We start from the raw sequence: 16854 nt of genomic DNA on the forward strand, positions 1-16854 counted from the left end.
GAAAATTCGATCAAACTGGGGCAAATTTTCCTCAGTTTTGGAATTATTTTCAAAAGAGTGCAATCTCAAGTTATTTCACCCCTCGTATCAAATCTGCTTTCAAGCTTCAACTTTTTTCAAAGCACCCTACCGGACCTTATTATAAAAGCCCAAAGTCCTGGCTTTCGTCATTTGCTGCATTTCTATTAGAAAATTTGTTAATCAACTGGCAGGTGATGTCCGTAATGTCTTCGCCTAATTTTACAAGGGAAGTACATTTTTACTGATGCCAGAAATCTTTAATTCATGTTTCTGAGCCGATCATGGTCGAGATATTTAGGTGAAAACCCGAAAGGGCGCCTCGAAAAAAAAAGAAAAAGAAAAAAAAAAGAAGAAAAAAGAAAGAAAAAGAAAAAGAAAGAAAGGGAAAGAAGAAAAAAAGAAAAACAAAAACAAAAAGGGTGGGGGCAATCTTGGTGAAAACCCGAAAGGGCGCCAAGGTAGGTGTTCTTAACAGTCGAGCTCAGGAAGGAACAGCTGGTGACCTGGTTCATTAGGGTTCTCCGCATAATTGTGATACTTCTGCCAGTATCGGATTCCGAAGAGAAAATATCCAAAGTTTTGAATATGATATTCGTTGGCTAAACTTGTATTGTTTTTTTTACAAATATTCTTTGCAAAGTGTATCTTTATAAACCTTGTAGTTGTTCTCAATTATTTGTGTATAACTGCTTATGGTTGTTTGCATTCTTTTGCATGTTCATCTTTGCCTGACATAGGAAATAATCTTGCATATACATTGATTGTTATGTGATAAATTTTCACGCATCATTCTTTCACCATTGAATTCAAATGAATGATAAACTCTAAGGTTTGGGCAAAGATAAGGGATTCAATCATCAGCTACAGAGAGTAACATGCAACAAAGCTACCACCTGGATTGGATGACGTGGTAAATCCGTATTTTATCAGTCTCAGAAATTGAAAGGTTTCAAGCTCGATTAAGGCAAACGTCGCAGAGCGGAAGTAAAAGCATCACAAGACTCATGTTTACACGATTCTCAAGGCAAATCGGATCAAATAATGGTGGCAAGTCCATTATTTCTTCTTTTCTTGCAGGAATGTTGCATTTACAAACAAAAGCAGCCGCTCTCTTTTGGCGCCTAAATCAATGACAGACAAAGCTTCCCAGTAAGCAAGGATCGATGTTATTTGCGAAACTCGATCATAAGAAACAACATCAGCTCTCGCTTCAATCACAAAGATCCAAATTTCCCTCTTGGTGCAAAAGTTGAACTATTCTCAGGTAAAAAACTCAATTCATTGTTTAAACTTTCCCAGTGAAGTCCCGTTTTAATTCTGTTCGGGTCAGTCCCGTTTAAATTCCTGTTCGGGTCAGTCCCGTTTTAAATTCTGTTCGGGTCAGTCCCGTTTTAAATTCTGTTCGGGTCAGTCCCGTTTAAATTCCTGTTCGGGTCAGTCCCGTTAGTCCCGTTTTAATTCTGTTCGGGTCAGTCCCGTTTAAATTCCTGTTCGGGTCAGTCCCGTTCTAAATTCTGTTCGGGTCAGTCCCGTCTAAATTCCTGTTCCGGTCAATCCCGTTTAAATTCCTGTTCGGGTCAGTCCCGTTTTAATTCTGTTTGGGTCGGTCCCGTTTAAATTCCTGTTCGGGTCAGTCCCGTTTTAAATTCTGTTCGGGTCAGTCCCGTCTAAATTCTGTTCGGGTCAGTCCCGTTTAAATTCCTGTTCGGGTCAGTCCCGTTTTAAATCCTGTTCGGGTCTGTCCCGTTTAAATTCTGTTCGGGTCTGTCCCGTTTAAATTCTTGTTCGGGTCAGTCCCGTTTTAAATTCTGTTCGGGTCAGTCCCGTTTTAAATTCTGTTCGGGTCAGTCCCGTCTAAATTCTGTTCGGGTCAGTCCCGTTTAAATTTCTGTTCGGGTCAGCCCCGTTTTAATTCTGTTCGGGTCAGTCCCGTTTAAATTCTTGTTCGGGTCAGTTCCGTTTAAATTCTGTTCGGGTCAGTCTCGTTTTAAATCCTGTTCGGGTCAGTCCCGTTTAAATTCTGTTCGGGTCAGTCCCGTTTAAATTCCTGTTCGGGTCAGTCCCGTTTTAAATCCTGTTCGGGTCTGTCCCGTTTAAATTCTGTTCGGGTCTGTCCCGTTTAAATTCTTGTTCGGGTCAGTCCCGTTTTAAATTCTGTTCGGGTCAGTCCCGTTTAAATTCTTGTTCGGGTCAGTCCCGTTTAAATTCTGTTCGAATAAGTCCCGTTTTAAATTCTGTTCGGGTCAGTCCCGTTTAAATTTCTGTTCGGGTCAGTCCCGTTTTCAATTCTGGTTCGGGTCAGTCCCGTTTTATTTTTCATGTTCGGGTCAGTCCCGTATTAGAATTCCTGTTCGTTGGAATCTTTTGCAGCCCAATAACACAGGCAAGTATTTGGTGTCTATTTCTTTGTCTCAAGTTTTTTCAAAACTCAGACAAAGAGGGGCAAACTGTAGACACCAAATTTTGAATAATTTTATGTAGCATCTATTTCATGATTTTCATTTTAGATTGCTTGCATTTTAGTTCGTTATTGTGTGTTTTGCACTATTAGTTGTTATGATATTTTAGTTTTATTCATGTTCGCCCTTTTAGTTGACCTATTTCATTTGTTATTTATTCTTATTTACTTTTAGTTTTAGTTTTTAGTTTTAGCTTTTAAGTTTAAGATTAGCATAGAGTTTTTAGAAAAAGAAAAGGAAAACATCAAAAATATGTTTTAGTCATTTTGTTTTTATTCAATGCTTTCTTGAAAGAAAAATGAAAATGAAAAATCATAAAAAAAGGAGAAAAGAGAAAATTAAAGAAAAAGAGGAAAAAGAAGAAAAAAATAGGCTTTAGTTGGATTGGAAAAATGAAAAAAAAGAAAAAGAAAATGATGAAAAATGAAAAATTGAAAAATTAATTAAAAAATGGCCATATTTTTTGTTTAGTTTTTTGTTTAAAATTATTTTTTGTTTTGTTATTATTATTATTACCTGGTTTGTGTAATTTTTTTAAATTATTATTATTATTTATATTTTATTTTATCATTTCTGTAATTATCAAGTTGTTTAAAAAAAAAAAAAATTTATCGCAGCATGCACGCTGCAATTTTTTGCAGCGTGCAAAGGACAGCCTCAACAGCCATTGAATGGCTGGATATGAAGGCGAGAGGTAAGCCTTCATCCTCACCATTGAGGTGAGGGTTTAGGAGATTGGGAAGTGGATATAAAATGGATAAGAAGGTTCAGCCGTAAGGGGTTTTGGGGGAGAGAAAGGAACGGCTGAAAATCTGGGGAGAGAAGGGAGTGAACGGCAGAACTGAGAGCAAGAGGGAAAAGGGACAGAGCTAGGAAAAAAGAGGGAGGACAATCGAGAGAGAGAGCTAGTGGGGAGAGAGTGGAACGGCTAAGGAAAACTGAGAAGAGAGAGACAAAGGTTGTCGGCTGTAGACTAAAGGGAAAAATCAGAAACAAGCAAAAGAAAGGAGAGGAAAACAGGCTGAGAAATCAGAGAGGCTGATGGGCGGCTGATTAGGAAGAAGGAGTAGAGCATACAGAGAGAGAGAGAAGACAACTGCATCATCATCGCTCCTCCGTCGAGTGTTTGCTGAATCGTTCAAGTTCTTTCTTCGTTTCAGGTATCGATTTCTTCTTTTAAAGGTCAAAGTTTTTTCCTTTAGTTATTTGTTTGCATTTCTGTGTCCTTGTTGATTCTGGTCTGGCTTCAATATAACTAAGGTTTCTTGTTTTTGGGTTTGGTAAAATCTGAAGTTTGGGTAGGGGGTTGATATTTCACATATGGGTGTTTTGGCCGAGAGAAAATGGTTAAAGTTTCCAACTTTGGTTGGTGGTTCGTCTTAGGTTGGGTTTTGGGTTGCAAGACTAGATTTTTCTTGTAAGTTAGTGTCATAGATTCTCATTTTAAGTATTGCTGCTGTCCATGTGAGGAACAAGAACCAAATCAGAAAATGGAGTGCTTCTTCGGCAAGTTGAATTTCTGACTTTTAATTCGTTGATTTCCCTTTTCGTTCTGTGAGTTTGTAAGCTGTTTTTGGGTAGTTATAGGTATAAAATGCATGTTTTGTATGTTTGGGGGCTGAAACACTTGAATTAAGATCAAATGCTTGCTGAAAATGATCATTTCAGGTTGCTGAACCACCTTTGCACACATATTTTTCCAGAATTTTTTGCATGGCTTCAGTCTGGTTTTTGTTCATCTGGATTGGGGTGGGTGTATAGTTACTTGCGTAGTTTAAAGCTGTGATGTTGGGGTTGAAGGGTATCTAATCAAAGTCGTGTGTTTGAATTGGAAATTTGAGTTAGGAAACAAAAAAAAAAATGCAGCAGGCTTCACTTTTGGCTGCTGAATTTTTCGAGTGTTTGAATTACTTAGTTTGCTGGTTATTTGAAATATTTTGAGAGGTGTTTAACGTGGTTTTGAGTGAAGTTGATTTGAAGTTTTAAATGAACTTGGTTTTGCCGAAAGTTTACATGCAAGGATAGAAAGTCATGGCTGAAAATTGCAGAAGCCAAATCCGCAAGTCTGTTGAAAGGTTCAAGCAGTTTGCATGTTTTTCCATGCTCATGGTTCATTGTACCATGGCATTTATGTGTGTTTTGAAGTAATGATTTTGTTAGGTGAAAGGTTTGGTTAAAGATGAGGTGCTAAAGTCCAAAGTTTGTGTTTGAAAATGCAGCAAATTAGTACAGAAGCCTAAGCTGCCACAATTTTTCTGTGATGTTTTCTTCTCTGTGTTTGATTTGTTGAGTTTTCCTGCTTAACCTGCATGCCTAATCTTATGTTTGAATGGAAGAAAAGAAGGTTTGGTGTTGAGTTTGCATTCTTTGAATCACAGGAAACGTAAACTAGCTTGAATGTTGGCCAAGTAAAATAGATTTCCCTAAAAATTCTGAATGGTGGGTGAGTTGTCTTGAACCAATCTGAATCATGAGTTGGTTTCTCATTCCAGATTTCTCTTTGTTTTTTTTTTGTATGCATAAAAGGTGTTTTTAAGAATGAGTTTGCAACCTTTAGCGAGTGCTAGGAAGCTGGATTTTCTTCTTGGTTAAAATCTTTTCTCTTGCCGCATAAGGCTGCTGAAGTTCCAAAGTCTCGGCTGACTCTCTTTGGCTGCAGAAATGTTTCCTAAGCTTTGCATGAAGTCACCTGAACTGTTCAGATTTTGCATGTCTGTTGGCTGACCTTTGGTGTTAAATTTATAAGTTTCATGATGCAAAATGAGAGGAATGTATGGTAGTTTTTTGTTTGGGATTTAATTGAGTTTGAAAGCTGTTAATGCCGAATTGAGGGAAGCTTTCATCAGAATTCTTGTTGCAGGCAATGTTTACGTACCTTTGCATGGTTTTGCATGAAACTATTTTTGAAAATTTCACTTTAACCCCCCAAGTCTCCCCTTGTTCTACTATGACTGATTCGCATGTCTACTCGCTTTTTATAGTGTGGATGAATGGAATGAATGAATGTACGTCATCACACTAGTCCAACGCTAGTTGTGGCTTCTTTTATCGTTTCCACTAGTCCAACGCTAGTCGGAATTCATAGGAGGGGCTAGTCCAATGCTAGACCCAATAGGTTCTTTTTTTCCCTTTTTCATTAAGTGCATGATCACCACATATCACGCATTTTTCCTTAGTTTATCATTTGGCATGTTCCTCAAACCCCTTCCCCTTCACTTTAGGACTTGCATCTCATGCTAGTTAGGGTTCATTTGCGTGAAAATCCCCTTCCGATAAGGGAAACGAGCGAGTGTGGCTTCAAATAGCCTTAGCACGCTAGTTTTTCCTTCTAGTCAAAGGGAAAATTAAAATCATAAAACTAGAGGTCATCCCCGTACCCGACTTGATGCATCCCTCTAAGTTCATACATTTTCATTTTCTCATTATTCTCCTCATTAAATTTTTTAATCCATATGCCATATTCACACACCTATTCACTTCTTTATTTTTCACCTCACACATTGCACCTATCTTTTTACTTATATATATTTACTATTTTTGTTCACTTGCACACGAGCACTTATATTTTCATTCATTTGCACACAAACACTTTCAAATTGCACACATGCCCTTCTCTACACTTTGCACACTTACACTCTTATTTGAGTCCTCATTTGCATCATTCACGATTTTCTATGAGGTCTTTCTTATTGGCCTTCACAATTCATGTGAATGGGACCACAAGCCTCATAAGAGACATTTCTTAGATTTAGGATTGCATTTCTCATTCATTAGTCTTTGTCCAAATTGCAAATACATACTTTGGGTAGAAAAATTTAGGAAAATAAGGGTTAAATCACGCAACTAGCCTTGGTTAGGTCGAAGGGGTGCCTTGGATTTTTATCCTTGCCTTCCCCTTCGTCAAATGTGACTCCCGAACCTTTTTCTTTGTTTGCGTGGACTAGGAGTCGTTCAAAAGGGTTTCTTACTTTTTTTTTCCTTAAAAAAATTTCACTTTTTGGGTGACTTGGTACACCCTAACTCTATACCAAGTGGCGACTCCATTTTTCATATAAAAAACCCTTTTTGAACTATTTTTCTTGGGTCAAATCGTCGCATTTTCAAAAGTCCCATTTAGACCCATTTTTATTTTTATCAAAAAATTCACTTTTTCCAAACCAATAAAATCACAAAAACAATCATTTTATTTTTCCAAAAAAAAATGGGGCGCGACAGTTGGCGACTCCACTGGGGAATTCCTAAGTGGGTCCGAGCATTTTTTATTTAACCATTCTTTTTCCTTTTTCTACCCCTTTTATGAATTGCATTTGGATATTAGGGTTGCATTTTTTCATTTTTTGATTCGCTCACGTATCAAGCTCCCTCACTCACGTATGTATGATTGGATGTTTGAATGAATGTTTAATTGTTTATACCGCGCTTGTCATTGCACTTGGGGGGGTGTGTCACCCTTAGAGCCACGCATTGGTTCTCGATCCCTCCCCTCCAAAACGTGCACTATCATACGCGCATACGCTTTACTATTCATCCCCCTTTATTTTTCTTTTTAGTGGCTTGTCACGCCACTCCACCCTATTAGGATTAGGAGACCCACTTGGACGTGTGATCGTGACACGACGTGTGCGTAGCACGATCCAATGGGTCACTCACTCTTCCGCTTTAAACTTTGGGTTAATATCCTTAGTTTTTAGTCGAAGGTTGAGGTTTTTTATAGATTCACTCAAACATGCGGCCGTGACACGACGTGTGCGTAGCGGTGTTTGGGGAATCGCTCGAGCCACCGACAAAGGGCCATGGAATTGATGACCCTTGGCCCTAAGTCTGAAGGCTTGGGGACCTGAGCTTATCGAGTTAGATGCATTAGTGAACCCCAACCTCATGCATCCATATAGTTCACCTAGGGTAGAGTCTGCCTAACCCTATTAGGGACACCATTCACGAGGGGAGGGATCCCATCCTTTTCCTTATTTACTTTTCCTGTTTTTTATCATTTAATTGTCCAACGTGTTATGTGATTAAATGTGGAACTAACTTTCCTTGTTTCTTGTTTTTGCATTCACAACCCTAGCAAATAAGAGGTCTGGCATGACCTTCTTTTAAGAAGCCTACCCGTGTAGATAGGACATGGCACGTTTAAGAAGTTTTGTATATTTTTGTGCATAAATAATAATGTCATGTCATTTTGGGCCTACCCTGGCAAATCAAGGGTCCTTTAGGTCATATTGCATATTTTACTGCTTTAATAAATGGCATCATGCATAAGCCCTAGAAATGGAATGCCATATAGGGAATCCTATATTAGGGATAAGCCAACCTTTTTTCCCGTGGGTATTTAACCCTATTTTGGGAATTGCACGTTTAAATTCATGTTTAACTAGAGGGGTGGGACCCGTAGGTAAGGTATTTGACATCGATTTTCGTTCTTAGATGGGAAATCCTCGCCGCGTCCAACAGATGTTAGCAATACCAGTTGAGGTGCAAAAATGGCCCACATTGCTTTCGCCAAGCGAGATTAATCAAGTATCCACTCGATTGGGACCTATCGGGGATTTTAAAGACATTAAGTCCGATGGATATTTGGTAGAGGCTTTGGTGCACTTATGGGATCCCATTTGTTCTACTTTTAGGCTAGGGAAAGAAGAAATGACCATAACTATCGAGGAAATTGCTGGATTTCTCAATTTGCCGGTTCAGGGAACCGCCGTTATATTCCCATTAGCATCTGACAAAGTGGAGTTTTGTCGTTTTACCGGTATAAAGGAGTCAGTAATACAAGGGTTGGACCAGAATATAGAGGCAAAATTCTTGTTTGATCGATTCGCGTTAAGGGATGGTTTTGAAAGACATCGAGGGGATTTCTCGTTTACTTCTAAGGAAATATGGGATCGAAAGAGAGTTTGGGTGTATGGATTAGTCATGGCGGGAACTTATCTTTTTCCCAGGAAAGACAAAAAGATAGCCTTCAAGCTCACCAAAATCATGTATGACCTGTTTTTAGGAATCAATAATAAGCCCTGTTCTATCATTCCAACCATTCTAGCCGATATTTTCATAGCCTGCTCTACCTGTCAGAGAGGGGGAAAGTTCTTTTGTGGTTCGAATTTAATCTTACATGTATGGGGGATGGAGCACTTCATGAGACGACCGGCTATTCCCGAGAGTCTACCAATGTCCGGATATAACTGGGTAATCACACATCACAAAAGGATTGATAGCAGCAATTTGCCGTGTAATGCGTCCGATTTTGTGGATTTCTTGACGAATATGACCAGTCAAAATGTTAGATGGGTATTGGATTGGACCAATTGTACCAAACCTATTCTTCATACCAAGGCATCCGAATTTGTTCCTCTATGGGGTACTCAGGGTATCATGGCATACAATCCGAGGAGGTTTCTCCGACAATTAGGGCGAGTCCAAGATGTACCACCCGCAGTGGATCTGACTCCATTTGTCATCGTTTTCGACAAAGGGATATGTCCGAAGGAAATTCCAATGAAGACTCTTATTGATGAGGCCTGGGAAACATTATCCGATGACGAACGCGTCAAGTACGTTCCGGGACTCAAACAAAGGGGATTGACCACTCCGCAATATGAAGACTGGATAGGAAGGTCCACCATACAAGAAATGCAAGATGAGCCAGCCAAGGAGGTGGAAAGGTTAAAAGCCATTATTGAAGCAAGGGATAAGGAGATTCTGCAATTAAGTAAGTCCGTCGAAGCATACAAAGGGATGGCGGAGCAAAACAAGCAAATGTATGAGGGTGAGCGAGAAAAGCGTCAGGAGATGAAAAGAAAATGTGGGGAATTATATGATCAAGCCGAACGTGTCAAGTTGCCATATGCTAGGGAAACTAGGGATTCTATATTAGATAGACTCAAGAGCTTTGGTAATCTTGTACGGAATCGTCTTCATGACATGATGTAAATATTGGCAAGTTTATCAATGAAAGTGAATTTTCTTTTGCAATCATTTGGAATTATTGTCCAAGCAGGTTTGTATAACGGGTCCCACTTCGAAGGTGTTGCATCATGCTAGGCCTACCCTTGGCACAAAAAGGGTCCCCCCATAGGACATGCATCCGAATTGTTCGAATAGTTACTAACTCATGTCTTTTTCTTTTCCTCTTTTGAATAAATTGCAGAAATTCAATAACGATTGGTTTATTTAAAGCAGTCTTTTGCATTCTCAGGTAAAATTTCCAAAAATAGCTTTCCGGAAAAGCCCCATTATTACGCGATCCCGAAGTAAAGCTCAAAGGAATCGTGTAAACATGAATATTCAACCAGAATCATCCGATAAGACTACAGCGACTACACAGCCGGAAGTCACGAGTCCTGGAGTCCAGTTGGCCGAGTTACTTGCTAAGTTTGGGGAAATGGCCTCTGAAATGGCCACCCAAAAGAAATTAATAGATGAGCTTGTCAGTAGCGGGGTACAGCCGGAGCTTCCGCACGTAATACAACTGCAATCTGAACCCTTTGTTATTCCTACAGTTCAAACTACTGTTCCCATGCAAGGTCCACCCGAAGGGACTTTCACCTACCCCACCGTTCATCTGCCATACACTTACCCTCCTAATCCTTCATTTTTCCCTACTCATATGCAAGGCCCACAACCTCAAGTCACTGCAAATATACCACCTGAGACACAAGCTTTTTATTACCCCACCACTGAGCCTTATCTGCCAGACCATTTTATTCAAACCAAACCAGAGGTGGGAGGATCCTCTGCTCCCATTGATGTGAAGTTATTAAAGCGCCTGGACCGTTTCGATGAATTCATGAGGAAGAGTCAGGTGCTGAACAGGCAAGGAGTTTTGGATTACGATGAGCTGTGTCTCTTTCCGAATGTGCAACTGCCTGAGGGGTTCAAAACTCCTAAGTTTAACAAGTACGATGGGACGGGTAATCCCAAGACGCACCTCCGACTATTTGCAAACAAATTAGGAAAGCCTGTGGACGATGAAAACTTGCCTCTAAGGTTGTTCCCTGAAAGTCTGGAAGGGGACGCACTTGACTGGTATTCAAATCTGAAACCTGAAGACGTAAGAACCTGGATTGACTTGTCCAAGGCTTTCGTAAGGCAATATGAGTATAATTGTGAGTTGGCACCGACTAGAACCACCTTGGAAGGAACCAAAAGAAAACCCTCCGAAGATCACAAGACTTATGCCAAGAGGTGGAGGAAAATAGCTGCCAAGGTGGAGCCTCCGATGACCGAGGAAGAAATCATCCGTACTTTCATCAAGGCCCATGATCCTCCATATTTTGAAGAAATTTTCCGTATGACTGGATGTTCATTCGCGGCAATTGTAAATAAACTTGAAGAATTCGACGACTTTGTACGAGCCGGAAAAATTGTTAATGTATCTGCCCTGAAATCGCAAGTGGAAGCTTTGCAAGGGCGAGGAAGCAGTGAAAAGAAGCCACAATTCAAAAAGAAAGAAGGAGATACAACATTTGTTTGGAACCACAACCCTTCACCCCGACCCCGATACCAACACAACCCAACCTACCAGCAACCTTACCATTACTACTCAAACCCACACCCTGTATATACTACCAACATCCACCACCCTCGACCTCGCCCAAACTATACTAACCCACCTTCAGCCCCTTTTCAAATTTCTCAACCAAATCCACCCCAAAACCGACCTCGACCTCCATTTAACCCAAGATTTCCTCCTCCAAATAGACCTGCTTACAACTATCCTCAACCCACTGAACCCTACAACAGACCCCCTGGCCGTACTTTTACCAATTTAGGCAGGCCTTTAGACCAATTATATGACCAGTTAAGGGCCTCTGGAAAAATTGGTACAGTACCACCTCCTACCTACCCGTATGGCATGCCCGTTTGGTATAACCCGCAAGCTGTTTGCGCGTATCATTCGGGGGCACCTGGACATTCAACTTTGGATTGCAAGGCGCTTAAGCATAAAGTTCAGGATATGGTTGAGTCTGGAGAAATCGTGATCAGAAAAAGGGAGCCACAAGGGCCAAACGTAAATCAAAACCCCTTACCAGAGCATGTTGGGGTTATTATGGACGATGCGGAGTACGAGGAACAAATCAAGAAATTGGCAATAGAAGCTGAAGTGTTTGGGGTCACGGACCAACCGTTTGTCATAGAGTTGCCATTCGAAGAAGATAACAAGCCTTTTGTCTTAGATCTCACGCCAGCGGAGAATGAAGCTTTGAAACCAGTAGTCATCGAATTCCCGAAGCAGGAGCCCGTATTAAGTCTGCAACAAGTGCCGTGGAATTACGATGAGCCTAGCATACAGATCGGGGAAAATTCAACCGCAAAGAAGGAAGTGTCAGTAGTTACCAGATCGGGGAAGACTGTAAATCCATTTGAGACTACTACTCCAATTCAAACCAATAGTTCTGAGCCACCCATCAAACCAACAATCACCGAGAAAGAAGCCGTGGATTTCCTTAAACGACTCCAGAGAAGTGAATACAACATAGTGGAAAAGCTAAGCAAATCACCCGCCCAGATAACCATGTTGGACCTACTTTTCTCTTCGGACGTGCATAGGGATGCATTGATCGACGTATTAACAAGGGCTCAAATTCCGAGGGACATTTCTGTTGATAATTTTTCAAACGTGGTGGGGAGCGTATTATTCAACAAGCAAATTGCTTTTTCTGACGATGAATTGCCGACGGAGGGCATCGGACATAATAAGGCGTTGTACATAACAGTGAGGTGCAATGGAAAAATGCTGCCTAAGGTGTTAATCGATAATGGATCCGCACTGAATATCTGTCCTTGGAGTACCTTAGAGAAACTAGGGTTGCAAGACATCAAGCTGAGGCCTTCAGGGACTATCGTTAGAGGGTTTGATGGAGCGCAGAGGGAGCCAATAGGAGAGGCAGATTTAGTAATCGAGATGGGGCCGGCCCAATTTCAAATAACTTGCCAAGTCATGAACTTCCCGAGCATTTACAATATCTTACTTGGAAGGCCATGGATTCACAAGTCGGGGGCTGTGCCGTCTTCGTTGCATCAATTGCTCAAGTTCGTGGTAAATGACAAACTAATCACTATTTTTGCTGAAGAGGACTGCCTGGTGATCACCGATTCTGGAGTTAAAGAGGAGGGTAGTCAAAGTGTTACCATGTCCCCTCACAGCACATCCGATATAGTCTCCGTAAGTTGGATAACCACGGAGGAACAAACTCTCTCAAAGGCCAGTGTAATGATGGCCAGAGAAATGATTCGTGGAGGATATAAATTCGACAAGGGGTTGGGGCGTGAACTGCAAGGGATCCTGAAGCCAGTGAAGATAGTAGAAAAGAGGGATACCTTCGGTTTGGGTTTCAGACCAACCGCCAAGGATTTCAAGGAGATGAAGGAGCGTAAAAGAGCAGAAAAAGAGGGCCGGCAAAGGGTTTTCGATATTCCACCGCTACGGTATACTTTTCCCCGGCCAACCGAAATAATCACATCAGAGGGTAATTCAACTGAAGAAATCGAGGATAGTTTGTCCCAATTGTTCATTGGGGCAATATTTGAAGACAATTTCCCGAACGAGGCCGAATTTCCTGACATCCCTGAGGGGTCTATTTCTAATTGGACTGCCGAGTTCCTGCCTGTTCAGAAGGAGTTTCGGTAAACCTAGGGGGTTTGTCATTCATATGGATTTATGGAAAATTTTTCACATCTGTAAATAGTTAATGAAAACATCTTTTGCACTTGACCAAATTTGCACAATGGAGTTTTTGTTAAGTTTCATTTCGTTGCCGCTTATTTCCATTTGTTTAATTTTCAATCAAAGGTTTATGAAAATGCACAGTTTGTTCTTATCATGTTGTTTTGTTTATTCATTTGTCATATTGCTTGTTCATTTGTTTGTTGTATGTTTATTATGCTTATTATTCTACATTCGTTAATTCTTTCAGATGGCCAAAAATAAAAATATTTGACCCTTTGGATATTACTGTTCTGGAATTCAATAATGACAATTTCTATATCACTCACGACTTGGAGGAATCCGAGCTCCACAGCGAGAGTGATAATGAAGAGGTATTCGATTCTTTTGCAAAGGATTTTGAACAATATGAGGAAAAACCAAAACCGAACTTGGAAGAGACAGAAACAGTAAACATTGGCACTAAGGATGAAGTTAAGGAGGTGCAAATAAGTATTCATTTGAATGAAAGGCAGAGAAAGGAGATGATTGAATTTTTTACTATGTTCCAGGATGTCTTTGCATGGTCCTACGACGACATGACTGGTATTTCAACTGATGTGGTAGTGCACCGGTTACCCACAGACCCTACTTTTCCACCCGTAAAACAAAAACCCCGAAAATTCAAACCAGATATGAGCCTCAAAATAAAAGAGCAAATTGAAAAACAACTCAAAACCAACATTATCATTGTTTCCCATTACCCCATTTGGCTTTCTAATCCAGTTCCCGTTCCAAAAAAGAGTGGAGAGGTGCGAGTTTGTGTTGATTATAGAGACCTCAATAAAGCCAGTCCTAAAGATGATTTCCCTCTACCAAATATTCACATTCTCTTAGACAATACTGCCGGACATGAGATTGAAACCTTTTGCGATTGTTTTGCTGGCTACCACCAAATCTTGATGGCAGAAGAAGATAGGGAGAAAACTGCTTTCATTACCCCTTGGGGTACGTTTTGCTACCGAGTCATGCCTTTCGGTTTAAAGAATGCAGGGGCAACATATCAGAGGACCATGACAACCCTATTTCATGATATGATCCACCGGGAGATGGAAGTCTACGTGGATGATATTATAATCAAGTCTAAAAGGGCAGAGGACCACTTGGTTGATCTGAAGAAATTATTCGGGAGGTTGCGGAAGTACAATTTAAAGCTAAATCCTGCGAAATGCGCCTTCGGAGCACCTGCGGGTAAGCTGTTGGGATTCATTGTCAGCAAGAGGGGCATAGAGATAGATCCAGCAAAAATCAAAGCAATTCGAGATATGCCGGTGCCAAAAACTCAGAAGGACGTGAGGGGTTTCTTAGGAAAGATCAATTTTATTGGGAGGTTCATTGCCCAGCTCACTGCCACGTGCGAACCACTGTTCAAGTTGTTGAGAAAGAATGTGCCGCTATATTGGAGCGAAGAATGCCAACAAGCCTTTGACAAGATTAAAGATTATTTGTTGCATCCGCCAGTCTTGGTACCACCGAAGCCCGGTCGACCATTAATCATGTACCTATCTGTACTCGATGGAGCAGTAGGGTGTGTTCTAGGTCAGCATGATGAATCCGGAAGGAAAGAACAAGCCATTTACTATCTAAGCAAGAAGTTCACGCAGTACGAGGCTAATTATTCATTCATTGAGAAAAGCTGCTGTGCATTGGCCTGGGCAGCCCAAAAGCTTAGACACTATCTGTTGAGCCATACCACGTATCTTATTTCCCGGTCTGATCCTTTGAAGTATCTTTTGGAGAAGCCGATGTTGACTGGGCGTTTGGCGAAATGGCAGATAATTCTCTCAGAATTCGATATTGTTTTCATCTCACAAAAGGCGGTCAAGGGGCAAGCTATAGCTGATCATTTGGCGGAAAATCCAATGGATGATGATTATCAACCACTCCGTACTTATTTCCCTGACGAGAGGGTCTTATTTGTAGGCGCTGCAGATGATATAAGTGAACAAAGTCCTGAATGGAGGCTTTTCTTCGATGGAGCTTCGAATTCTCTCGGAGCTGGAATTGGAGCTGTTTTGGTGTCACCCGAAGGGAAGCACTACCCTGCCGCTGCCAAATTGCAATTCGCTTGCACGAATAATATGGCTGAATATGAAGCCTGCATTTTTTGTCTCAAAATGGCTTTAGGAATGGAAATCAAAGAGTTGATAGCTTTCAGTGATTCAGATTTGCTCGTGCATCAAACCTTGAAGCAGTGGATAACCAAAGATTCAAAAATTCTCCCCTACCATTGTAGTCTGCTCACTCTGGCCAAGCAATTTCAAAATTTGGAATTCAGACATCTCCCTCGAGCCCGAAACGCATTTGCTGATGCTTTGGCCACCCTAGCTTCTATGGTCCAGTATCCAGATGAATTGAAAATCGAACCAATCCAGATTCAACTTCAAGACAAGCCTGCCCACTGTTGGGTTGCAGACGAGTCCTCTGATAATATGCCTTGGTATAAGGATATTAAGGAGTTTCTCAAAACGGGGTCTTACCCTCAGCATACTGGTATAAAAGACAAGGGTTTTCTGCGTAGAATGGCTTCAAAATTTTTCTTAAATGGAGAAGTGTTATACAAAAGAAGCTCAGATTTGAACCTTTTAAGGTGCATTGATGAAGATGAAGCTCAATATATGATGAAAGAAGTGCATAGTGGTGTTTGTGGACCTCACATGAATGGCCATTTGCTAGCCAAGAAAATCATGAGAACAGGATACTTCTGGCTTACTATGGAGCATGATTGTATAGACTTTGTCCGGAGATGTATAAAATGCCAAATGCACGGTGACATTATACGCGCTCCACCCACTGAGTTGCATAGCATGACCGCCCCGTGGCCCTGTTCAATGTGGGGTATGGATGTGATTGGTACAATCGACCCTCCTGCTTCAAATGGACATCGATTTATATTGGTGGCGATCGAGTACTTTACCAAATGGGTTGAAGCGGAGTCATTCAAACATGTCACGAAGAAGGTGGTTGGCAATTTCTTGAGAGATCATATCATTTGTCGATTTGGAGTACCCGAAACACTTATCACAGATAATGCCAAGAATCTGAACAATGACATGGTAGATGGACTATGCGAGCAGTTCAAAATCAAACACCGCAATTCTGCCATTTATAGGCCTCAGATGAATGGAGCTGTAGAAGCCGCAAATAAGAATCTGAAGAAAATTATTCGCAAAATGACAGAAAGGCATCGCGATTGGCATGAAAAGTTGCCCTATGCATTAATGGCGTACCGGACTTCTATCCGAACATCGACTGGGGCAACGCCGTATTCACTTATGTATGGAATGGAAGCTGTATTACCAGCTGAGGTTGAAATTCCGTCGCTACGAATCCTTATGGAAGCTAAACTGGAAGAAGCTAATTGGATCAAGCAGCGCCATGAACAATTGACTTTGATCGATGAAAAGCGATTCAATGCTATCTGTCATGGTCAGTGCTATCAAAAACGTGTGGCCCGGGTTTACAACAAAAAAGTCCATCGGCGGGCATTTGAAGAAGGTGATAAGGTACTGAAGCGGATTTTGTCGATGCAAGATGAAGCTAAAGGCAAATTTGCTCCAAATTGGCAAGGGCCGTTCATTGTCCAAAAGGTATTACCTGGCGGAGCGCTCATTTTAGCAGAAATGGATGGACGAACTTTTCCTCAACCTATCAACTCAGATATTTGCA

General features: G+C 41.0%; 1 protein-coding gene across 1 annotated transcript; it reads left to right on the forward strand.

The window, feature by feature from the left end:
- The first annotated feature begins 3599 nt into the window (after positions 1-3599).
- LOC140013813 (uncharacterized) lies at positions 3600-9452 on the forward strand. The gene is made up of 2 exons (XM_072063961.1): positions 3600-3640; positions 7908-9452. The coding sequence occupies exon 2, from the start codon at positions 7908-7910 to the stop codon at positions 9408-9410; it is 1503 nt and encodes a 500-aa protein (XP_071920062.1). The 5' UTR covers positions 3600-3640; the 3' UTR covers positions 9411-9452.
- Positions 9453-16854: the final 7402 nt, after the last annotated feature.

This window comes from Coffea arabica, chromosome 8c (genome assembly GCF_036785885.1).
Source record: "Coffea arabica cultivar ET-39 chromosome 8c, Coffea Arabica ET-39 HiFi, whole genome shotgun sequence".
NCBI lineage: Eukaryota > Viridiplantae > Streptophyta > Magnoliopsida > Gentianales > Rubiaceae > Coffea > Coffea arabica.